The sequence below is a fragment of the Anolis carolinensis genome, chromosome 2 (genome assembly GCF_035594765.1).
Source record: "Anolis carolinensis isolate JA03-04 chromosome 2, rAnoCar3.1.pri, whole genome shotgun sequence".
Taxonomy (NCBI): domain Eukaryota; kingdom Metazoa; phylum Chordata; class Lepidosauria; order Squamata; family Dactyloidae; genus Anolis; species Anolis carolinensis.
Window position 1 is genome coordinate 178,487,994 of NC_085842.1, and position 25,492 is coordinate 178,513,485.

General features: G+C 36.0%; 1 protein-coding gene across 3 annotated transcripts in view; it reads right to left on the minus strand.

Annotated features, from left to right (window-relative positions):
* Positions 1-25,492, minus strand: part of abca5 (ATP binding cassette subfamily A member 5) — a 71,238-nt gene that overhangs the window by 26,782 nt on the left and 18,964 nt on the right. For 2 of the 3 annotated variants that reach the window (XR_010003107.1, XM_008122005.3), the window contains exons 6-24: positions 24,962-25,059; positions 24,229-24,458; positions 19,039-19,180; positions 17,750-17,938; positions 16,335-16,482; positions 13,157-13,325; positions 12,185-12,243; positions 11,684-11,794; positions 10,800-10,975; positions 10,395-10,514; positions 9,539-9,677; positions 9,154-9,244; positions 8,678-8,817; positions 7,590-7,709; positions 5,629-5,830; positions 5,137-5,306; positions 4,224-4,396; positions 3,169-3,306; positions 1,422-1,535 (exon numbers count right to left, since the gene is read on the minus strand). Coding sequence is in view for 2 of the 3 variants with exons in the window: in XM_008122005.3 (XP_008120212.1) it covers positions 1,422-1,535; positions 3,169-3,306; positions 4,224-4,396; positions 5,137-5,306; positions 5,629-5,830; positions 7,590-7,709; positions 8,678-8,817; positions 9,154-9,244; positions 9,539-9,677; positions 10,395-10,514; positions 10,800-10,975; positions 11,684-11,794; positions 12,185-12,243; positions 13,157-13,325; positions 16,335-16,482; positions 17,750-17,938; positions 19,039-19,180; positions 24,229-24,458; positions 24,962-25,059 (2,729 nt within the window). In the remaining variant the exon portion in view is untranslated. Of the gene's footprint in view, positions 1-1,421; positions 1,536-3,168; positions 3,307-4,223; positions 4,397-5,136; positions 5,307-5,628; positions 5,831-7,589; positions 7,710-8,677; positions 8,818-9,153; positions 9,245-9,538; positions 9,678-10,394; positions 10,515-10,799; positions 10,976-11,683; positions 11,795-12,184; positions 12,244-13,156; positions 13,326-16,334; positions 16,483-17,749; positions 17,939-19,038; positions 19,181-24,228; positions 24,459-24,961; positions 25,060-25,492 lie in introns of those variants that run through there. The other variant, XM_062971170.1, reaches the window with a different exon arrangement.

The following is a 25,492-nucleotide window of genomic DNA, read 5'->3' on the forward strand; positions in this document are numbered from 1 at the left end:
CTCCTTCCGGAAGAGCCTAAAAACCTGGCTCTTCCAAAAGGCCTTCGAGGATTAATCTTTGTAGGTTGATTCATCTGCCCACTCAACAATAGGATGCCTGGCCATAATTACTTGCACTTTATTGATTATTTTAGCCATGAAACTACCTCTCCCATGTGAGGTCTTTCTGCACTTTGGCCCAGATCTGTTTTAGCCTCCAGTTTTTAATATTTTATGCAGTATATTGATTTTTATGACTGTTTTACTGACATTGATGTCTTATCGATGTGAGAAATTGTTTTTATTGTTTTATCGCTGTTATTGTATTTTTATGTCAGGCATGGCCCCATGTAAGCCGTTCCGAGTCCTTCCGGGGAGATGGGGCGGGGTATAAAAATAAAGTTGTTATTATTATTATTATTATTATTATTATTATTATTATTATTATTATTAAATATTTCTTGGAGAAGAAGGGTGCAAAATGACACATTCCTACTATAAATTACAACGAAATTATCCAACAGGGATTTTTGTGTACAAAATAATATAAACCAAACCTCTGGGCTCAGATTACTTAAAAAGGCTCTTGCACAAGACTCAGTGGCTAAAATGGAAGGACAAAAATGTATTCTTTGTAATGGAGGAATCATTACACTTTCAGATTGATTGGAAACTTCCAGAAAAGCCTCAGAACTATTGTGGAAGCCATAGTTGCAGCTCAAATGGCATTTGGAAGCATTTTCCCTCAATGTACCAAAGGCCTACCAAATAGGTCAACTGGCTACAACAATATTTCTGCCAAAATGGTAAACATGCTATGATCTTATAGGCACCAGAGCTCATCTGATCATAGAAGCTAAGCAGGGTGGGAAACCACCAATGAATACTAGATATTTTAGAGGAAGGGACTTGCAAAACCACCTCTAAGTAGCCCTTGCCTAAGAAAACCATATGAAATTCATGGAATCGCCATAAGCCAAGTGGTGACTTGAAGGCACATATGTGCGTTCATGACATACACTTTGCAAATGCTTCCTTGTTTCTAATGGGACTACAGATACTGTATATAAAATATCAGTATCTGTTATATTCTAACAACTGCACAATATTAAAAACAATCCTGTGCATCTGTTTAGAACATAGGCTCATAAATAGTACAGGACTTTAAGCACAGATTGATTAGCTTTAAGATACAGGCAGTAACAAATTTGAAGACATAGTGATTATTTGTTTGAGATTTACAGAAAACACTCAGGCATAATTTACAAATTGGTAATGACTTGCTTCACCGTTATGGATGAGATCAGCTAATACATGTCATGAAGGAAAGAACTTTCTTTCTACACTAGTCCAAATGACACAAATTGGGCAGAGAAACAGTTGTGGTGATCCACTATTGCCACTTTGAGTTGCTCTTCAAATGTTATGATTTGATACATTACCTTATGATTCTCTGCATTCTCCATAGCAAAATATGGTGGCATCCCAGTTACAATGACTCCTAGTAACAGAGCTTCAATGTATAGTACTAATGTGAAGACTATATCTGTAATTTCCTGAAAAATTATAAATTTTAATATGAGAAAATAAAAACGTCCCACACAAAACCAACCTGAACTTGAGATATAAAGTTGATGAGTATTTTGAAACCACACAAAAACTATTTTCCCGATATTTTATAAACAGTAGATGTCTGAGGAAGATGCAAAATTAGTATTCTTGACATATTGAAAATCACTTTGTTACATTAAATCCACACAATGCATTGTATATGACTTGGTTTTGTATAAAATTATCATGTTTGACATATTAAGGTACAGCTATTCAGAATATACTTACAATCTGAACTTACTTTTCAAAATAATATTTTTCTTACAAATGAAACTTTAAGGAAAACCTCTTTGATTCTGCCAGTTTTAAGAGCAGACAAATAAACACAAGTTAAAAAACAGAAGAAACTATCAGTATGTTGTTGTTTGTTGAGTATGAGCAAAACAAATAAAATTATTTTGCTTTTATGAGTTCTCCACAGTATGGACACATTGTATTAATTTCAATACAGAGATCTCAGAAATGGAAACCAAGACATGGTACTTTCCATAGTCTTACATAAGAAAAGTCCACTTACATAGATTTTAGAAATAATTAGGGGTGGGTGGGTATTTAAATATGTTACCATTATGATTTAAAATTAATTCATCATTTGAAAATATTCATTAATCCATTTTCTTTAACTACTATGGAGGTAAGAGCCCCCTGGTGGCGCAGAGGATTAAACCGCTGAGCTGCTGAACTTGTTGACCGAAAGGTAGGTGGTTTGAATCTGGGGAGTGGGGTGAGCTTCAGCTGTTGGCCCCAGCTTCTGGCAACCTAGCAGTTCGAAAACATGCAAATGTGAATAGATCCTCTGACGGGAAGGTAACGGTGTTCCATGCAGTCATGCCAGCCACATTACCTTGGAGGCATCTATGGACAATGCTGGCTCTTCAGCTTGGAAATGAGGATGAGCACCCCCCCCCCCCGAGTCGGACATGACTAGACTTAATGTCAGGGGAAAACCTTTACCTTTGACTATTGCGGAGGAAAAAAATCAATGAAATAAAATTGACATAGAGGGAATAGACCCTCATGGATGGAGATTGATCATGGACTCAAGAACTGTCGTTTCTTTTCCTTTCCTCTATTTTTGGCCTTCAAGAGAATGCAAAAAATAGGGAGATTATCAAGAATTCTATCAGTCACAATAAAGGACCCCTCAGTTTGTCATAATTTTGTATACAGTGTTCCCTCACTACTTCGCGGTTCACTTTTCGCGGATTTGCTGTTTCGCGGTTTTTCAATAAACTCTAAAAGACTATTATAAAGCATAAAAATTTACAATTTACAGCCTAAGGAAGGAGAAGCCAAAGGGAGAGAAATGAGCCCAAGCGGCAACGGGAGGAGGAGGCAATTTATCAACACACAATTGGTTGATAAAGACTTAAAATAGTGTATAACTACTAAAATAATGTATAAATATTGAAATAAATATAGTGTCACTACTTTGCAGATTTTCACTTATTGCAGGTGGTCCTGGAACCTAACCCCAGCGATAAGTGAAGGAACACTGTATATGCACTGAAAACTAATACAATCTCAGAATCTTCCCTAATTCAGTTTCTCATCATTTGGGCTTTATATTCTACTTACTTGAAAAAAAGGGTTACTCCAGACATGGATACTTTCAGTCACATTTAAACTGTGCAGATACAGGTTGCTAATGATATTCATCATAATAGGTAAAGAATGGACCATTGTGCGGTTAAAAGCAGCTGTAAAAACATAGCTCTGTAAGAATAAATGATATTTCAAAAATTAGCTTCCAGAATAAAAAAATTCTGAAAGTCCTGTAAAATAGCAAATATTCATAGGGCATCAGGCACACAGCTTTTCCTAAAGTACAAATATCTTTCATAGCTTACTAAATTAGATATTAAAATGCCTGTCATAACACGGAGAATAAATAATGGAACACAATTGCGTGTTTGTTTATGGTTAATAACTCTAAAAGTAGTCTATAATAGACAGTACTCCCCGTGTTTCTTTCAAGCAGTGACGTCTCTTATTTTGGGAAACTCTACGAAAACCAACTAACTGTAAAAAGATGACTAAAGTTGCTAAGTGTCATACTGACAGCAGTAGTGGTATAAGCACAGCTTCTTTTAGTAGAGTGAGAAATGGACTAGAGGAAAAGAAAAGGGCTGGTGTAGAGATAAAAAAATCTTGCTTCTTTCATTCTTGCATATCAAAACAAGAAACCACATTTTTTTTGTCACTAGCAAAAATGTTTTCTGTCTTTTGGAAAGAAGCTACCATCTTAGAGATTGTCTGTTGCCATATATACTGTGCATGTATGCTCCCGTTCCTATGACCTTATTTTTACTATTGTTCACAGTACCTGATATATTGGGGCATACTTTTGCATGGGTTGGTCATTCTGCTAGCTATGTGAAGAATATCTTCCTGAATAGATTTTCTCAGCCTCTTCTTTGGTGTCCTTAATCCAACATGTCAAGACATTCTTATTTCAGAAGGTTTTTCCAGATACACAAAACCTTGTGTGCTTTATCTTCTTAACTCCTAATAATGTCAGTCTATATATACTTCATTGGGATGCTCTACCACCACACATATCTAACCAAACTACATGGAAAACAGTTTGTAGGGGCTCTTTATATTTCCAGAACATAAATATCTCTTCTTACCTTGTCTATGTTTAACACTTTCAGTGCTGCACTGTGTGGAGCATATGACACATAACCACTGCTATTTAATACTGTACTCAGGGAATCAGCTGATCCATAATCACTGCCATTGACTATCTCTGTCAGTATGTTCTGGTTCCTAAGAGAGCTGATGATATCATCAATGTTGGCTTCTACATTAAGAAAGTGAGAAAATGGCATGTGAGAATCATAAAATGAGACTCCTCGCATTCAAATGCATCTTAGTGCACATAAAACACATCAAAATGCAAGAAAAAGTTTTTTATCTCCTAAGTCAGAGGAAACTCTATAAATATAAACCCTGTGTGTTTGTGCATATGTGTATGTTCCTCAAGTGGCCTGCTGACTTATGGGAACTCTGTGGATTTTGTAGGGTTTTCCTAAGGAAAGAATTCTCAGAGGTGGTTCTGAAATATAGCCTTCAGCTCCAGGTATTAGTACTAACCAGGGCTGACTTTGCTTAACTATCAAGATCAGACAGGATCTGCTATCTGAAACGAATTGAAATGGAGGCCCCTGATAAACAGAAAGCCCAATAACATCCTGGAACATATACATTGTATACTGGATTGCATTCATATAATAGTTCTATCATTTATTTCACTCTAATTTTCACTTGGAATATTTATTTGCCAAAAATATGGGCACCATAAATTAAAATAGAAGTCATTGGAAACTCCTGGACCAACTTAATGGATCTGATTTTACTGAGTTATCTTTGATGTATTGGCCACATATAAGCCTGACCATTTCTCAACCTGTGTGCATACAGAATATACTTTCAATTTATGCCCTCTGTATATTACATGTCATAAATTAGGAAATGTGAGAAACTACAATAAATAAAACTGATACATTGTACTTAAAATATACTTGCCATTTTGCTACTTACCAGTGGCATTTTGAACAAGGAGATTAGTTTTGTACTTATGATGTGTTTCATTGGGTTTAAGAAAATATAGGTCTGGGGAGAGTTTTATAGGAACCACAGCATTTTTGAAGTAATTATGTATAATAAACATAGAAATCTGCATAACAAGAAATATTGTGAATAGCAAGAACCTGAAAGAAAAGAAAAAGCATTAGAAAAACTGGTATAAATTTCATATGAAAGACCATTTCCGTTCTGTCCTTTGGGTCATTGTTGAACTAACTACCTTGAACAGTCTTTTTAAAAAACCGATCTGTAAATATACAGATTCAGTTAAAATTTAAGGTATATTGAAAGATAGCAGCTCTAGTGGTTGCAATGTCTACATTGCAAATATAAATATTTTGACTACTCAGACTATAAAATAAAGTATTATATGTTTTCCTCTGCCTTACTGTAGTAAACTGATTTCTAATATTTTGTTTAGAATAAACACAAATATGATATACTTACACAGCTGTCACTGACTTAATTTCACGTTTCAAGTTAAGGAAATGAACCTTTGCCATTGTAAGGACCTGCTTTTTCCAAAGGGATTTATTGCTCAGTACAGTAGATTTTGTCCCAGACAGCATGAGTAAGCTTTGCTCTAATTCATCAATCGATGTGGTGTCCATTTCCTCTCCAGCTTGCTCTGGGCTAAATACACTGAAATCTAGGAAACAGATGAGAATAGATCAGACAATTTAGAATACATTCCTTCTAACTAGATCATTGATCTATAAAAGTTTTTTGATATTTTTGCTGTTTTTGTCAGGGAAGTGTGCCTTAGAAGTTTTGGGGATATAAACTCTTTATGGTAGCACCAAATACAAAATAATTTGAGAAGAAAAAGTACAATTGTTAATTACAATGATGTGGGCACACCTTATGGCAACTTGGGAAAAGCAAACTTAAAGAGTGAAACAATACAAAGCTCTCTAAAAACCGTTGCTGGTTGTACTGTTAAGGGCAGATTGAGCAACAAAATTGGGACTCTACAATCTGGAGGTCCCACTTTATGACAGTGCAGCTATGAAGGGAAAAACTTCTTTTTGTTAAAAAAAACTTTACAGAATATTTGAGTTATGCTGCAGAGTAAAGACTGAAGAATCTGTGGGAGGGAAATGAACATGGAAGTTCATGGAACATGGAACTATAGTTTTACTGGGCTCACATTTTCTTGACATAAGAAGCTGCCACAGCATAATCACCAAATCAACCTATCTGATATCAGAACAGAAAATTGGCCATAATTTGCAAAAAAAATTATATTTTGCTCTGCAGTCTCTCAACTGCTTCTACAAAACAAATTGGAGAAGAGCAAACATTTTGAAAGATCTCTTATACATGCATTTTCACTTTAAATTGGAATATCTAAAAATCAAGAGCTATGACCCACAATACCTCTAATCTATAATACCTCTAATCTGGTATCTACAATAGTTATTCAAAAAAAATAAATACTTGATTGTATGTTGCTGTGAGTTTTCTGGGCTGTATGGCCATGTTCCAGTAGCATTCTCTCTTGACGTTTCACCTGCATCTGTGGCAGGCATCCTCAGAGAGGTTTGTTGGAAATGAGGCAAGTGGTATGTGTGTGTGTATTTGTGTGTGTGTATGTATGTATGTATATGTGTGTATATGTGTGTATGTATGTGTGTGTGTGTGTGTAATTACCAGGGTGGGAGAAAGAACTCTTGTCTGTTTGAAAAAAGTATGTGTGTTGAAATTAGCCAGCTTGATTAGCAACGGGTAGCTTGGCAGTTGTAAAGCCTGGTTGTGGTTGCCTGAGGGCACCTTCATGTGGGAAGTGTTAACTGGCACTTGATTGTTGGCTGTCTGGAATTCCCCTTTTCTGAGTGGTGTTATTTATTTACTGTCTTGAGTCTTGTGTTTTTTAATACTAGTAACCAGATTTTAGGAGCCCTCGGTGGTGCAGCGTGTTAAAGCACTGAGCTGAACTTGCAGACTGAAAAGTCCCAGATGTTTAATAGTGACTCAGGAAAAAGCCAAATCTATCCAGCGAAGCATCAGTATCAGTGGTCTCCCATGGTCACTGACTCTTAGACTCAATCTACACTGCCATATAATCCATTTTCTGAATCCAGATTATCTGCTTTTAATTTGATTTTATGAGTCTACATTACCATATAATTAAGTTCGAATCAGATAATCTGGATTCAGAAACTGGATTAAATGGTAGTGTAGATGGGGCCACATTCTGAAATCCTCAGCTATTTTCTGCTTACATGGGCCTTACTTGATAACAAGTAAGGATTGTGGTCTTAAGGATCTCCCATTGCATGTACTTCATAAATGTGATCTTTAACCAATAGTATTTTTAAAGTTTCATTATGATTTTAAACAACAATATTATGATTATCTTATCATTTGAGGAAACACATTCAGGAGGTTATGTAATGGCTTCTCACCTGCTTGGTCAATTTCAGCTTCAGCTTCCAGCTTGAGAAACACATCCTCCAAGGTTGTCATGGAAACTCCATAAGAAATAACACCCAAATGGGAATGAATGTCTAGATCAGCAAACAGTGCTAGAAGAAGAAAGTTAAATGACTGCTTGTAAACAGTCATTGTAATACTTCCTGGTACTCATGCTCCCTTATTCCCTTCAAGTATTTACTACAAAAGCCAAGCTTTATGGATTGTGTTATTTAACAATTGTGTACAAATTTTTACTGAACTAGTGAGAACCAGAATGTAGTAGTGGATTGATTGTTGGATTAGGGCTCTGGGCGACCAGGTTACAATCTCCCTATTCAGCCATAGAAATCCAATAGGTGATCTTGGGAAAATCCATTCTCTTATGCCAAAGGGAAGGCAACTACAAGCCTCCTCTGAATGAATCTTGCTAGGACAACTATGATAGGGTCATGTTAAACCAGAGTCATTTTGAAGGCACATAACAGCAACAAGCTCACAAATTTCAATGTAACCTCCATCCCAATTTTTTAAAAGCACATTAGGAACAAAATGTTCCACTGAACTTTTTTTAAGGTTTAGATTTTGTTTCACTTCCCAAAACTTACTTGTAAAAGAGGGAAACAATAATGTTCATTTAATGTCAATATATAGAAATACCAGCTTGCTGTCAAGTAATTTCAGAAGATTATTTTATTCCATGTATTAAAACCAACTATACTCATCATTACTTGCAGCCAAAAAATTAAAGCAAACACAAGTAAAAAAAAAAACCCTTGAGACATACCAAGTCCTCATTATTACAGTGGTTATTTTTACAACTCAGAAATCCCATGGATGCAAAGTTGACTGTTACGATTATGTTTTATCAAAATTTTGTGTTACTCTATGTCCCTGTTTTATACATGAGATTCTACAGTCAGCTAACTTTTTAAAAAATGCTATTAACAGATAATCAAAGTATAGAAAAAAGTAGCCCCTTGTTTAATGTATACCTCTTCAACTTTGTCTCTCTTTGATGTTACTGCTTTCCCCATCTGCTCCCCACTTTTATTCATGTTCATAAAGAGATGACCTGTACCTGAAAACTTGTCCATGTCTTTGAAAGGTAAGGCATATACAAGTTGCTCTTCATTCTGCTTTAACATGCTGGCTTCAGGGATGTGCTGCCTGATCAAAGAGGCTGTGCCTTCGATGTTACAGTACCTGTCTATGTGCATACTAGGAGGGGGACAGAGAAAAATATAAGGCTATAAATGTGTATACATAGACACACTCATTGACACCTATAGAGGCTTTTAAAATGAGTAGGACAGAGAAGTTCTCACAAGATGAATCTAACCCTTGGGCTGAAGTTTCCCTAATTCTGATTTATAGGAACAAGAATCGATTTAAAGATTAATTTAGAAATATGAGTTCATATTTGAATATTTAAACAGTATACACCTAGATGTTGGTCACAAGTAATTGATTTCAGTGACTTTGAGAGACCCTCACACTTTTATGAGATTTTGGGCATTATATAATAACATAGTCCTGCAGATGACAAAAAGATACCTCAAGCGGTAGCCAATTCCCCATTTTGATTTAAGGAAGAGGGAAGAGCCAAGACATTTCAGCATTCCTTGGGAAATCACAGCTTTCCGATCTGGAAACAGCAGGAGGAAAGACACTTTTAATCATTCTAGTTGTATAACAGGAATGGAAATCATGGAGCCCTCCAGACATTTGACTGCAATTCGCAACAAGTATCACCATGGGATACGCTGGCTCAGTTTGCAGGAATCTGTAATCCAACAACATCTGGAGGGCAGCATGATTCCCACCCATTATAAAATATATAGTGTAAAAAAACTTCAAGATGTCTATATATCCCAAGTGTTTTATTCTTGCTAACTATGACTATGATACATTTAGCAGGTAAGCTCCTAACTGAACTTGCCTGCAATAATGTCTGCTTCGTCCATGAAATGGGTACTGAACACTGTCACCCGATTAGCTTTTCTGTTTTTCAGGAGGTTCCAAACTATATGTCGAGAGCATGGATCCATGCCAGCTGTTGGTTCATCCAAGAGTAATACCTATTGGGCAAGGAAAAGAAAACATAACCTCTTTGACCAATAGAAATACTCTTTGGCTGTGAGATTATTGGAAGTGAAAACTTAGGCATCTGTAATATCATTGTTGTAACTTTTAAAATACAGATTAAAATAATCCTGAAATGATCTACCTATTCTTGTGTATACTACAATCCACACGTAAGAGAGAGAGGTATGTTATAGAACAGGTGTCTGTTATAGAACACATAAGAGAGAGGCATGTCATAGAACAGGTCCTCGAGGTGTCTGTGCTGACATCTTCCAGTAGCCCTAGCAGGCTTGTCCAATCACCAGGAATACTGTGAGCAGAAGTCCAAAACCTCTAGAGGGACACAAGATTGACACCACTATCATAGAAGGTAATTCAAGGTCGGGTGGTTCGAGTTATCTGTCTGTACCTTAGCAGATTGACAGTAAATCTGTGTCCAGTAAGTAATGAGTGTACTCAAGAAATTTCTCAGTAGTGGACACAGAATACTACCTGAATGCTGAAAAGAATACAGAAAATTGTAGAGGGATGTTGTATTTATGGGAAATAGAACTGAATGGTTTGAGTGGTTGATTCTTTCCACCTAACAACAAATTGTCTCTTTACACTTGAAAGATGGAATATGGATCCAGACAATCTCCAAAGCACAGCCTGGATGTTAAAACAGGAAAAGGTATAAATTATTTTATCACCAACCAAGTGCAGTTTACCTTTGGATCTCCAAGAATTGCCATTCCAATTGATAGTTTTCTTTTCTGTCCTCCACTGAGCTTCTTTGCTTGGTTATCTCTAATGGGCTGCATATCCAAATCTAGCAAAACCTTCTGAACCTTGTATAAACATAAGACATATTAACATGTAATTAAATCAAGTCATATTTTAATTTATTTAGTTAATAATCATGATATGGTCTTGAGGTTTTTAACAGATTAAAACAATTGTATGTCCTCTGGATATTTAATAGATTATGGGCATGATCCAGAATTCTTGAAGTGCTCTTTCATCTCTTCCCACCCATTCCAACTCCAACAGTTCAAAAAAGTAATTTGAGGATTTCATTAAATAAATTTTAAAAATTACATGAAAGGTATATAATTATTATCTGATTTACTCACTTCTTGTATCATATCATTAGGAGGTATCCCTTTAATTGACGCAACTATTGATAAATTTTCTTGCACTGTTAAGACATCAAAATATATGTCTAACTGCTGGCACACTCCTGTTATCTTTCTTGCATCTAGCATTTCATCTATTTCAGAAACTTTATATCCATAGATTGATGCAAATCCTAATGGGGGGGGAAAAAGATCACCACTAAGATATTTGAAAGAGAAATCAGATAAAAAATAAACATAACCACAGCCCAATGACAGAAATGTCAATACAAAATAGCCACATAAATTAGGCGATAAAATGTTCTCTATGTATTTACTAGGAATCCTTATTATATTATTCCCTACTGAATTTTCCTATGTTGTGATAAACATTTCTGAATATTTTAAAAATTTAAATGGCACCTCCAAAACTAGAACCTGCTCTTCTCCATTTGAAGTTTCACAATTTGCATAGAAGATAGAAATCATTATATAGATATGCTAGGACCATCCAGAAAGGATGACAAAAGGACAATACAAGTACTTATCTGGTTTTTAAAAGTTTTTTTCCCTATTCTGTAAGGTATACCAGCGCAAAAAGATAGTTTTAAAAATTCAGGTGAAGAATATAGACAGTAAGAAATGTGAAGGTGCAATGGAAAAATCCATTATCAATATAATGGAATTATCTTTTCTTTCTGGAGGAGAGATGTAAAGGTAACAAAAGAACTGTGTGCACATTTATCCAGAGTCTTGGGATCTGCAGATTCAACCCATTGCAGATTAAAACATGCAGTCTTCCCTATGAGGAATGGGGGGCACTCTCCTCCCTCCAAGACAGATCAGAACCCCCACCACATGAGGGGGAATTTGACTAACTGAATATATTTGATGCTATTTACCATCAGAAGGTGGGCATAATCCACAAAGAATGTTCGTTAATGTTGTTTTTCCTGTTCCACTATGTCCAAGCAAGGCTGTGATCTGGCCTTCATATATATCAAATGTTAAACCTAGCAAAAGAATGAAGTGGTAACGGGGGGAGAGGAATCAATGACATTAGAAAGTGCTGATACAAGAACATAGAGTCATGAGGCATCTTAAGGATTAAGCAATTTGGTACAGAATCAGTTTTTAGGTATTCTTATCCAAACCCAAATGATGAGAAACATATGTCTTTGTTAGACTCTTTCTTGTTTTTGCAACAAAGAGTATAATCACTGTAGATCTAGTTTTAAGCATTGCTATCAGTACTTATATAAAGCACATTTCCATTTACCTTTAAGGAGCTATCACTGCTTTATATGAGATTTAATATCTCAAATAACAAAAAAAAACAGGCAGCACTTGAAGTTCAAGAACTCCCACTTGTGGCAAATAGTTGAAACCCTAAAAATTCTTACTTTTCAGAGCCTCCACAGTTTCACCCTTTTTAACAAAAGATTTCTGGACACCGTTGATTCTGAAAGAAGATAAACTAATTTTATTTTTTTAAGGGATGCAGCAATTTGATAGAATTTCCCCTGCAAAATAACATCATACAATCTGCAGCAATTATATACTTTATAAAACAATGGGGGGGGAATGAAGAAGCATGTTTTAAGGCTTACTGTTCACAAAGATAGGACAGAATATTTTTCCTCAACAATAATCTCTTCAATATTGAGATTTTCTTATGTTTATGATACATTATTCACATTCCAATCATTACAAATATGCACTTGTGCACTAACCCAACAAAACAATTACAGTGAAATGAAACAATCATGACCACATAAGCCTTGCATAACTAAACAAAAACAACACCTGGAGGATAGCATTATTCCTACACCTGTTGTAAAATATACAGCATAAGAGAGTTTCCAAGATGTCTATACCTTCCAAGTGTTTTATTCATGCTAATTTGACATACTAAATGGCCAGAATTTAAGGAAACTGTTTACTACAATGAAGTATAATGCCTTAATTCTGCAACAAAATATGGCTCCGGAGAGTAAGGTGTCCTATTCTAGTGTGGGACAGTTAAGCTGTATTTATCTAAAAGTGGCTACACACTCCAAACATGACTAAATCTAAGTCAACTCATTGTTACAACTAAAAACACAGAAAGTAAACAATAACTTTTCCTAATTAGATTTTTTTCCTCTATCAATATTGTACAAATATGGCTTTGAAAGAAATGGCCTATACTATACTATATAACAAACACTACATTACTTGAACATGCAGATTATTACTACATATAATTGTTGCATATACAAGACATAGTGAATTATTACTACTTGAAATATTCCCGCTTACACTGCACTGCATATTTTAATAGCTGAGATTATATAACACTAATTGTTGAGATTATATAACATAAGCAATCATACCTGATAGCTTCCTTTCCCTGGAATTCGGAAGATACAGGTTCAATTATCTCACTGAAATCTAAGTTCCCATTAATGCTGCTCTCATTTAATTCCTTATAATTCCTAGTTCGTTTTGCCCAAAATGAAGGCTTTAGGAAGAAGAAAATACTTCGCCGTAATCCATATTCCCCTGAATAATAAAAGAAAGATTTGTAATGTTAAATATGATATACAATATGAAAATACTAGTGCTTTAATAGTCATGGCTTGCTGATATTGGATTGCTAGGGAAAGGCAACATAGGAGAGTAATTCTGCCAGTACAAATCCTAATAAGTGTCTGGTCTCTTGGTACTGTCACTCAGAGTGGAATCTTAATGTGAAGATACTAGACTAAGTATCCTCTTCATGAAATAACAACCACATTAACAGAACATAATTAAAAAAAAACCAATGGTCAGTGTAGCAGAGAAGCTCAAGGAGGAAGCATATTTGGGGGGCAGCAACAATGCGCAATGCGACGGGTAGAAGATCTGTTACAGACTACAGGTGTGGTACTTTAGCTACTGTGTTATCATACCACACCAAATGAAGCATTGGTAAACATTCATGGAAGCATTTTTGTATTGTATTGAAAACCCTATGATACAAACCAAACTGAAACAAACTTTAGCCTAGAGAGATGAGACTCCAGTTACTGGAGAAGACCAAAAGAAAACGATGAATATTACTGTGTCTAATGGACTCAAGCCAAAATGATGTTCAGTTACTCATAAGTGCAGATGTGAACAGAAAGTCTGGAGTACCACAACACAAATACTAAGAACAGGAAATGTGAGAAGCATGAAGAGAGGAAACTAGACATTATAAAACAAAAAACTGAATGCATAAACATTGCAGTACTTGGTGCGAGTGAACTAAAGTAGATGGGTATAGGAAATCTTCAATCAAATGATGTCAAAAAGGAATGGAGTGGCATTAATAGTGAGTCATAATGTAACAAAACAGTCAGAAGCTATAATTCAAAGTCATAGCACTGCATAAAAACATTTCAGAATAAGCAAATTCCAGTTTATGCTCCTACTAGAGAGACAGAAAAAAATAAATTGAAATTCTATGCTGACATTCAAGAAAACACTGATTGGACACCAAACACGGTACTTGAGAGTGTGGTATAGACAACATAAGTCACCAAACAGATAAATTGGTTAGAGATCAATTCAAGCCTGAATTCTCATTAGAAATGACATAACTAAACTGAAGCTATTGAACTCTGACCATATTGTCACATAATGTGACTCAATGGAAATGATTGTTAATAAAGCTGAAGGTAACTAGGAAAAGAGGAAGATCACATTACAAATGAATTGACTCAGCGAAGCTTGCAAGACCCTGCGAACAACAGGATATCTTGGGGGTGCTGGAGTGGGAAGCTTTCATTAATAGAGTTTATTTATTTATTTTATTTATTTCAATCATTTTTACCCCTCCCTTCTCACCCGAGGGGGCTCAGGGCGGCTTACAAGTGGCAATTAACATCGTTACACGAAAATACAATGAACTAAAGCGTTAAAACAGTTAAGACAGTCATAAAATATAGTATATAAAATTATCATAAATCAGAAGTAACTTCACAGCATATAACAACTGCAATAAAGACTTTATATTCACACTTTGATTAAGAGTATTCCCTTAAATATCAGCATAAGTAGCATTACCCCGAAGCAAGGAATTACACATACAACTGACTTCAGTCCTACGTTCTCAGGAAATATTGCATTTAAATTAGTTTATCTCATTTTAGATAAAATATGTAGTATCCAATCTACTGAATTTCTAGAATTAAAGAGGCTCACTAGAATATGTGAAGGAAAGGAATGTGGGTATTCAAGGTTCCTTCAAACAGCTTCGTCAGCTGATAATTGCCATTATATCTGTGCCAACCCACTATGTGAAAAACTATTAACCGAGACATAAAACTGTTGCTTTTCAAATCAACAGCTTCAAATACAAGAGAGTTAACAAAGAAACCAGGCATATATTTATGGGCTGAAACATATAAAAGACCATGTCATCAGTACATGTGTGGGTGTATTCCCTGGAATGTTTCATATATTTGTTTTGCTTTATGTAGCCATAAAATAACCACATTTGTATGATGGGCTGCCATGCCCCCATGCTTGGTGTAAATTTCAGATTCAATATAGGCTTAAACCCTGTTGCTACTCCAGATTAAAGTACTGCCTTTGAATTGGTTGGATTACCTATGAGGCAATTCATCATTGGGCCCTTCTAGATAGGCCCAAAACTGTGGGACCTGTCATGTTTTAAACTGAAGCAAAATCACCTGTGCCCCCTCCTTGTCTTCTGACACATCATTTCTATGTGCCAGGACAGAAGGACCACCGTAATGGTGGCCTGGTAAGTTTTTTCAAAATTTAAAGCTTGTCTACACCCTCCCCCCTTCCTGGGAAAGCCCTGGTTTTGGATATGTGTGTGTGTATGGACTTAAACCCATGCCAAAGTGGTTTTTCTAAACCTGCTCCACACAGGTTTAATTTATGTCTGGAAGCGCCCACTGAAGAACTGATTTTCTCGTCCTGCTCTAGCTGGAACCAACCAACAGGATTCCAGCTATGCAGTTGTCTATTTATTGATGGTGTCTGTCTAACTATGCCTTAATTCCTTCAATATACTACTTTATTCACTGGGATTGCTGCAACTGGCACTCTGCATTGCCCATTGCAAAACGAAACAGGAAGCAGGCACAATGGCACAATTGAATGCACAATATAGGCATTCAGCAGAAGGCCAGTATATAACTATGTAAGTTCAAATTCTCATTTACAATGTTAAGTTCTCAACCTATATTTCTTTGGAGGGATTGGATCAGCAGGAACTGGTATGAATATCAAATGTGTAAATGTCAATACTAAAATAGCAAATCACATTTTATTGCTTTCATATTTGAATTCAAGATTTTAAACACAATTTTAAAATTTAGCTTTCAAAACACTTGAATGTATTGACCTATTTAATCATGAGAATGGAAACACGTGTGCAGGAAGACACTGAGTCATCATGATTTTGTCCAGTTGCACAATTCTTTTGATTTTATGATGTGGTTGTATTTAATGTACTTATTGGACTCTGAATGTTAAATACTTCATTTTTTTTCTATGACAGAAATACAAGCATACCTGGAATAACCTGATCCAGATATACTGCCAGGAGCAGGTAAAGCATACTATCAAGGGCCAGTAGCATAAGAGCAATAACTAATGGATATGGACCATGAGTTAAATTTGAGAAAACAGCTCCTTCCTCATAATCTTCTAGATGCATAACCTGTGAACAAATAGGAAAATTGTAGTTACATTACCTTATAAAAAAGAAGAGTTTTGGGAAAACATCTAATACTGCTAGGATACTTCTTACCAAATCAAAAGGATTTATTTGATGTAGTTCTCATAGCAGGCATGGATTTTATTGACACACTGCCATTTACTATACATTCTGAATTGTATTTACAAGAAGCAAAAAAAGGGGGGGAAAGTCTCACCTGAACTAATGAAGGCAGACAAGAAAACAAAGAAAGTTGAAGAAAAGGTTATGTACTTGTAAGTTACTTTACTTTAACACCAGTATTTGTGTGATGGATGGATGCATGAATATGGACACTAAATTAGTAATCTATTAATAGTAAATAACATTATTACTAAAACAAAGCATATATACATGAAACTTTTCAGAATATGTTTCAATCCAAGCTCTTCCTTAATGAGAAAATTAAAACGCTTTTAAGGAGAAAAATAACTACAGTAATTTATTTCAAAAAATAAACACCAATTCCAGGTTCTCTTAGATGGAACTTGAGTTCTGGATATTTGGTCTTAGTTAGAACTGCAAGTAAAATTATACCTTTTAATTTTTTGCATAATTTCAGAATTCTATTCAAAATGAGTACTAATTATTTTTGCCATAGAAATAGATACATTCCAGATACTGTAATTATTGAGGGCTCACTGTGAAACCTGAGGATCTGTGTACAGCCAAAGACTTACAAAATCACTAGATTCTGGAACTGAAACACTCACTATAGCCTATATGCAAGCAGATCTACTCACAACTTTGTCAGAGTGATTCACTTAGAATCAATTTATTTTTAAAATCCACCCAGATTTCGGTACTTTGAGGATAAAGTATTGAAATCTAATGGAAAAAAGCAATCATAAAAAACACAAAAGGTTAGACAGATGCACAATATTCACATTTGCCCAAAAGCAATGCATCATATGTGATGGTTTCTGGAGATTTGTAACTGCATTATTGTTACAATAACTCAACTTTTGATGAAGGAGTACTTATGCTGAAGGAAATAAAAAAATTATATCTCTTTTAAAAAGGCAGAAAGTTTATGGTTTAAGTAAAGAGGGGAAAAAACACCAGTAAATAAATTCACTGTACATTTTAAACAAGATAAATATTTGTGATATATTTTTATTCTAGGATGAAAATTTAACATTATAATATTAAGTGGTTTGAGCTACAGTGGAATTATTGTTCTTAGAATCCTGTACACAATAACAGCAAGTAAGTAAAACCCTTTACTGACCTGTGCAACACCAACTAAAAATGTGCATTGACACAAAGGGCTTAGGAACCACACAAATGATTTTGGGAAATCCTCCATTAGGACAATCGTTAGGCCCACAAAACCAAAAGCCAAGGTCGACAAAAATTCCACCGTACCAACATGTTTTGATCTTTTAAAAAGAGGAGTCAACATAAATGCAAATAAGACCTAAAAATGAAGGGAACGATCATTTCAATTCACAAGAATTATTCACAATTCTGAAATCAATCTTTATACAGAACATTTTTGTTGTCGCAATAAAAATTTCTGATGTAGGAAACAAGTTAGCTTCATCAAACCAATTTTTTTCCTAGGAAAGCTTTGATCTGATACAACATTGTCTCATTTTGGCCATGAGACCAGAAAAAGACAATAAGGAATATGTTAGATGTGGCAATAATGAAAAACTGTTTGTCTTTGCAAATGTAACACTTGCGTTAAGACTCTAGGTCAGAAAACAAATAATGTAAATCACTGCGACACAATCTGAGTCACATAATTTCAAGTGTATAAAATGTTACAGAAATATACATTCCTAGAGAAGATGCTAATGAAACTGTAGCATTCATTTGCAGAATGCAGAATCATAATAATAAACAAGAAAGTATGGACAAAAAAATTCAGATCAGAGAACTACATCACACAGAAATAAAGATCTTAAGTGCCACAGATTTGCCTAAAGTATCCTCATGACATTACAGTAACTGGGTTACTCAGTACCCAAAAGACTGCAAGCAGCTGCTCAATCACTCACATGATGGACTGCCTGCAATCATCATGAAGCATTAACTGCCTGAAGTCAGAAGACTAATATTTTTTAAAAAACCTCTTATGAGCCTCTCAGTCCACTAAAATCAGTGTAATTTTGCTGAGATGAACTATTGCCTTGCTACTGCTGGAAAAGAAAAAAATATTTTACAACTTCTTTTAAAAAGTTCTAAAGGAGGGACACAATCTGCATTATGGTAAAAACTGGATCAAATGGAATTATGCTGCTAACAGTCATTTCCTTGCAGATGGCTAATTCTCCCACACCAGAAGCGACTTGCAGTTTCTCAAGTCGCTCCTGACACGAAAAAAATGTTAAAATGAGAAATAAATATCTTCTAAAATGTAATGACATTTTTATGTTGTCCATTATTACTCAAGTGCAAACAGAAAAGGATCAGAAATTAAGTATGCCAATATTTAAGTCTAAATGTCTAAAACACAATACTTTCAGTACACAAAGTATACTGACAATGATACACAAACACGCACACACTTACGGAGGATGTTCCATATAGGAAAAAAAGAAGAAAGATCACAAAGCTGCTACTTTTGGGAAAGAGCCAAGAGTATGTTGCAATGACCGACATGAGAAGGGACATGACAAATATCAGACTGGTGTACAGTAGGACCCAAGAAAGCCTAGAAAAAGGGAAAACACCATGAAGATTCAGTTATCTCTGTAGCTAAAGACAGATTATTTGTACGAGACTGCAGGTTATTTTGAAAACTGTAAAGTCTCACAACTGGATCCTGCACACAAGAATATTAAGAATACAAACCTAACTGGCCAAGATGACCATGGATCAGTTAAGTCAATGTTAAGACAGCTGAAGCTGTGTGAATCCATGGTCTCTGCTGTGAATTACTTTGCTGAACCTTGGTCTAAGACAGGGGTCCCCAAACTTTTTAAACAGGGAGCCAGTTCATGATTCTTCGGACCGTTGGAGGGCCGGACTATAGTTGGCCACTGAGCAATAATAATTAATAGTAATAATAATAACAAAATAATAACAACAATAATAATAATAAAAAAGAGGATTGGAAGAGACCCCTTGGGCCATTCAGTCCAATCCCTTTCTGCCTTTGTGCACCAAAAGCACAAGCAAAGCACCCCTGACAGATGACCACCCAGCCTCAATGTTAATAATAATAATAATAATAATAATAATAATAATAACAACAACAACAACAACAACAATAAAGAGGGTAGGAAGAGACCCTTTGGGCCATTTAGTCCAATCCCCTTCTGCCTTTGTGCACCAAAAGCTGTTAGTATTGCCCCTGACAGATGTCCACCCAGCCTCAATGTTAATAGTAATAATAATAATAATAATAATAATAATAATAATAATAATAATGGTTGTAAGAGGCCCCTTGGGTCATTTAGCCCAACCCCCTTCTGCCCTTGTGCCATGGGGGCCGGATAAATGGCCCCTGGTCTAAGATGTGCTGTGTCCCTGGGAAGGGCAACAGAAGATATCTAGATCTAACATGACCCTTCCCAAATCTACCTCATCACTGCCGCTTTGTGAACTTTTCTACCAGTAGACCAGTGGTTCTCAATCTGTGGGTCTCCAGGTGTTTTGGCCTACAACTCCCAGAAATCCCAGCCAGTTTACCAGCTGTTAGGATTTCTGGGAGTTGAAGGCCAGAGCATCTGGGGACCCACAGGTTGAGAACCACCGCAGTAGACCATTTTTATTAGTAAATCTTTTAGAGTGGCTAGTAGAAGAAAGTTCTGCCAACAGAAAGTTCTGCCACTGACAGAAAAGGATCTTTGTTATATATCAGCCATGCCAATGGATGATATCAGTTCATGCATCAGACAAAGTCAATTCTAATTCACAAAACATTATGCGACTAAAAAGCTTAGATTTTAAAGCTACGTAAGTCATGGCTACTTGTCTATTGCTATAGACTTTTGGCAGTCTCTGGTGTGTGACTCTGGTAATGGATCACTACAATGGTATTTCTGTCACAGAGATTCCTCTTGGGGATCAATGCAATGAAAGTATCAGTCAGATGGACAAATCTGTGCATTTCAGCTACTATCAATGTTCTTGCTTTTTAGTTGTAAATTTACTCTATCCAGTTTACGCATCAGAATTTTCTTAAAGATAAACTCAAACATATGTATATTTCTGGCTGTGTCCCAATATTCATTTTATCTCTCATATATATGTGTGTGTGTGTTAACACAATGCATTTTATGTTGTTTTAACTAGTTTTATGCATCTGTCAGAATATGCACATTATGTAAGAAAGGTATATTAATAAAGGATAAAAGTGTTTCATTTATTTATTGGTACAGGAAATTTCAACTGGATAGATTCAAATTAAAATACAAAGAAACCAAATTTATCTTCCAGACGTATTGAATGAATCTCTCTCTCTCTCTCTCTCTCTCTCTTTCTTGTGGGTGGGAAAGAGGAAAAAAGATGATAGTCTGGGAATGATTCCAGCTATCTACTGGGAGACACAGACAATCCTGATTAACCAATGTGAGAAGCATACTATCAAAGCATAGTACTTAAGAAAACTCACAGTGCATCAAACATGCAAGAAAACAAAACCAGAAAAGTAACACAAGCAGGGGGGACAGCAAAATAAAATAACTGTAGTACGGCCAGATAATAAACCAATAGGAAAGGGAAATAATCTCTTCCTTATTAGAAAGTCATAGATTAAGGGTTCACTCGCTATGTACACTTATCCTATGACCTAAGTTCCATGGAACACAATGGGACTTATTTACAAGTAAACATGCATAGGGTTGTAGGAAGAAATATCAGTTTCTCCCATAAAGCTCTGGAAGATTCTGAATGCTCTATACATGCACTGTACCCAATACAGACCACGAAAAAGAGTAAGCTAAAGCCACATTTCTTAAATGTCATTCAGTGATGTATGAATGAGCCCTAATACAAATTTGCAAATGAATAGAACATAGAAGTACAGCACAAATCCTGAAATAAATTCCTTAAAAATGCCATGCATATGATTAACCAAAACCTCACAGAAACAGCTATCACAGTAATTATATCAATTTTGCCATATGATTCAAGACGCTGGAAAAAGTGAAAAAATGCTATATTTCAGGGTTATTGTCACAAGGGAGCATGAATACTCACAATCACCAACAGCCAGTGGAGCAAGGTGGGGGGAGGGGAATCTTCCTAACTATTTTGCATTAAAGCTCCTTGCTGGTTCCACTTATTGCAACTAGAAATGGACCAGTCTTCTGAAAATACTGCTCAAGTATGGGGGAAGCGTTTCCTTCTTTAAATTCTTGCCCAAAATACAGTAGTGGGAACTTATGTAAGAAAGCGTGGAAATATTGTATTTACTTGAGCATAAAGTGCCATGGGAGCCCCTGATGGTGCAGCAGGTTAAACCGCTGAGCTGCTTAACTTGCTGACCAAAAGGTCAGCGGTTTGAATCCGGGGAGAGGGGTGAGCTCTCGCTGTTAGTCCCAGCTACTGCCAAACTATCAGTTCGACAACATGCAAATGTGAATAGATCAATAGGTACCACTCCAGCAGGAAGGCAATGGCACACCAGGAAGCCATGCCAGTTACATGACCTTAGAAGCGTCTACAGACAACACAGGCTCTTCAACTTAGAAATGGAGATGAGCACCAACCCCCAGAGTCGGACATGACAAGGCTTACTGTCAGGGGAAAAGCTTTACCTTTACTAAAGTGCCATAGAATCTAATACACACCTCAATTTTCAAAATCTTGAACCCAAAGAAGTATTTGCTGCTGAATGTAATGAGTAGCAGCAAAAAGTGCACTCTTTGTAATTTGGCCTTTACAGTGGCTGCCTGCTTAGAATTTCTTCTTTAAAAACAAAAGTGTTGGAATACCAAATCTTCCAGCAATGGAAAGGAAAACAGCTGTTTCGGGCTGTTTAAAAGTGCACACGTGCTGGAGCAGTCTACACAGAAGGGAGAGAAGGAAAGTACATGTTTTGCATGACTGCAGAGATATAACATCATGCAAAAGTGCACATTTTTCAGCTGGAATCTTGTTACAAGTGCACCTTAAAGCACGTGCTTTTGAATCTCTTAACCCGATCCCTCCTGCACTTTGGCTAAATGTCATATAGCCACTACCACGCCCTGTTATCCCGGTTATTTCCGGGTTTTACAGCATGTGTAGAAGAGCTCTTAGCATAAGCAAGGAGACTGCAAACCTTCCACTTTTCTTTACAGCAGGGCAGGCAATTGTATAGAGGTTCAGGGGTAATTTCTCCCAGCCCTTCCTAGGCCAAACCTATCAGAAATGGCAAGTCCAAACAGGTCAATTTTGTGAGGAGCAGAGATATTTGGGGGCAATATGGGATTCTGAGGGGTTTGTGGGGATAAAGTTGCAATATGTTTTGCATGTGTTCATATGTTGCAGCAGAAGAGTTCTGCATAGTTTTGAGGTCAGAAATTGCTGAAAAACCATGAAAAAGTTTTTTAAATGGTAAATTAGGAGGCTCTGGAAATCATGGTGGCTTCATAGCCAACAGAAGTGTGATCTAGAGTAGGGCTGAATCTACACTGCCCTATATCCCAGGATTTAAACCCAGATTTTCTGCTTATCCCACATCATCTGGCAGTGTAGACTCCAGATCAAAGCAGATAATCTGGGATCAGATCCTGGGATATAGGACAGTGTAGATCCATCCTTCACTGAGCCTCAATATTGCTTTTGCCCATCCAAGTTTTACAATAATCAGTGATGACAGAAATTCGGTTTTTTAAAAAAGAAAACATCTGCCATTTTCATCTCAATAATGCTGCACTTATAATATGATTCCAGGGTCATTTTGTGATGAGAAGATGGGGTTGTCATGTGTAATTAAAACTACCAACACTGACTGACCATATGTGTGTGTGTGTGTGTGTGTGTGTGTGTTATCAGGTGGGGGATTGACTCTCCCCAGTGAGTGGCCACTGAGGGAAATTCCATCAGAAATTAGTCAACATATATATTTTTTAAAAAGTGCTACCCCATCTACAATCAACCCAGACCATAAAGCTCTCACTCTTCACAGAACATCAGCAATTTTGGGATCTTGTTATCAAGCAAGGGCACATAGAAAAAAATACCACTAGTTCTTATGTCATTATCTTTGAGAGAACTGAAAACCTCCTCAAAAGGATCCTAACAAGCTCAACACACTGAGACAAAACAGATCAAAGACACCAAGAAACTTAGAAGGCAACAAAAAGGCCTATGGGTATGAAAGAAAATATATACAATTGTATGAAGAAAGCACCCTATGTAAAGTGGTGTTGCATAATGAAAACCACATGCAAGAAGATATTTAAATATTCAGATGTTAACCTCCACTGCTATGCAAAACTTTGCACACATTTAAAATGTTACTGTTAACCAGCACATATACATAAATATGGTTAGTGAACAAAGCACTTCAGGGCGATGAAAACATTTTCAAAAGAAGTGCAGAAACTAGGCTCATTTACTGCTGAGTGAGGACCCAATTTTTAAAAAGAGGTAGGAATGGCAGATATCTGTCAAACATCTTACATTCCTTTAACAATAAGGCTGTTACAACACGATGTGCTTCCTTCCCCCATAACTAACACAGCAATTAGTGAAGTAAACAGATAGTGTTATAAGACAATATATGCTTTGTTTATGTAAAATCAAAGAAGCAATGCACATACTTACCAAAAGGCAGTGTCATGAAGCCCCATAATCATTAAAAACTCTTTCAATTTCTTTTCTTTTTCTGCCACAATATGAATTGCCAAATAACAACCAAAGGGTGAAAAGGCAATTACGAGGTAAATTAAAATGATTGCCCGAGGAGAATTATCTATTTCCATAATGGCAGATTCTCCCATCATGATAGCTTTTGTTTGTTCCAGGTCTTCCAAAACTGAGTGATTAGTTTTCAACTAAAAAGAGGAAAATGGTTAAAATGTGATTTTGTACTTTTCTTGCTATTATGTAAAAATTATTTCCAAGACCACAAGCCAACATATAATGACATATGCTCCTTACCTAGATTGCATTACTAATGTAAACAAATGTTTTTAAAAAACATTCTTCCAAATGCTTGCTTATTTTTAATTTAAATTGATTTAATTTTGCTGTTAGCAGTTGGGTGTTCTTTAAGGATTGTATAAAACATGGCCAGATTCCAAATTGTAATGTCCTGCTTTCCTTAAAGATTCCAAGATACATGTCAGAATGAATTATTTTCACTATATAGATTCGTCAATTAGTAAATTAATTATATCCAGATAAATATTAGTATTGATATCCTTGTGATCATTATTACATATTAGTCACAAAAGCAACTATTGTTGTAATTACTACTAAAAAACATAATGTAGTATACAGTCCATCTATTATAATTCCAACATATTTCAGTTTCCTTGCTGATTATTTAATATACCTGTATTATTGCTGCATCAATGCACATCTGTAGAGCTGTGAATCCATAGTGCCAGTATTTTTCAGCTTCACATATCTTGGAAGGCCTTGGACAACTAGCTGAAGTAATAAAAGGACAACCTAAACTTAATTTTGCTTGTTAATTCTTCACAGGCATTAAGCCTGAGTTTACATTAGCTCTTTGTACTACAAATTCAGCTAACCAGGCTACTGGCTAGGCTGGCATAAATAGTTTGCCCTACAATTCTGTGCAAGAGGTCAAGAATGTAGTGTCCAGATATCATAGAACAGTATGGAGGATAGGGTGGGGAGGTTATAGACAGACAAATTTAGTAAGAATGCACAAAATAAAAAAGCTTGTCAGCACAAATTAGCAACCTATGCTATATTGCAGTTTACGTTGTCAAACAAATTTAAGTATTTAACATTTTAGGTACTCAGTTAACTGCACTATCAAATAAGAGGTCCTCGGAAACTTCAGCTGGTCCAAAGAGCTACAGCCAGGCTGCTCACTGGGGCTGGCTACAGTGCG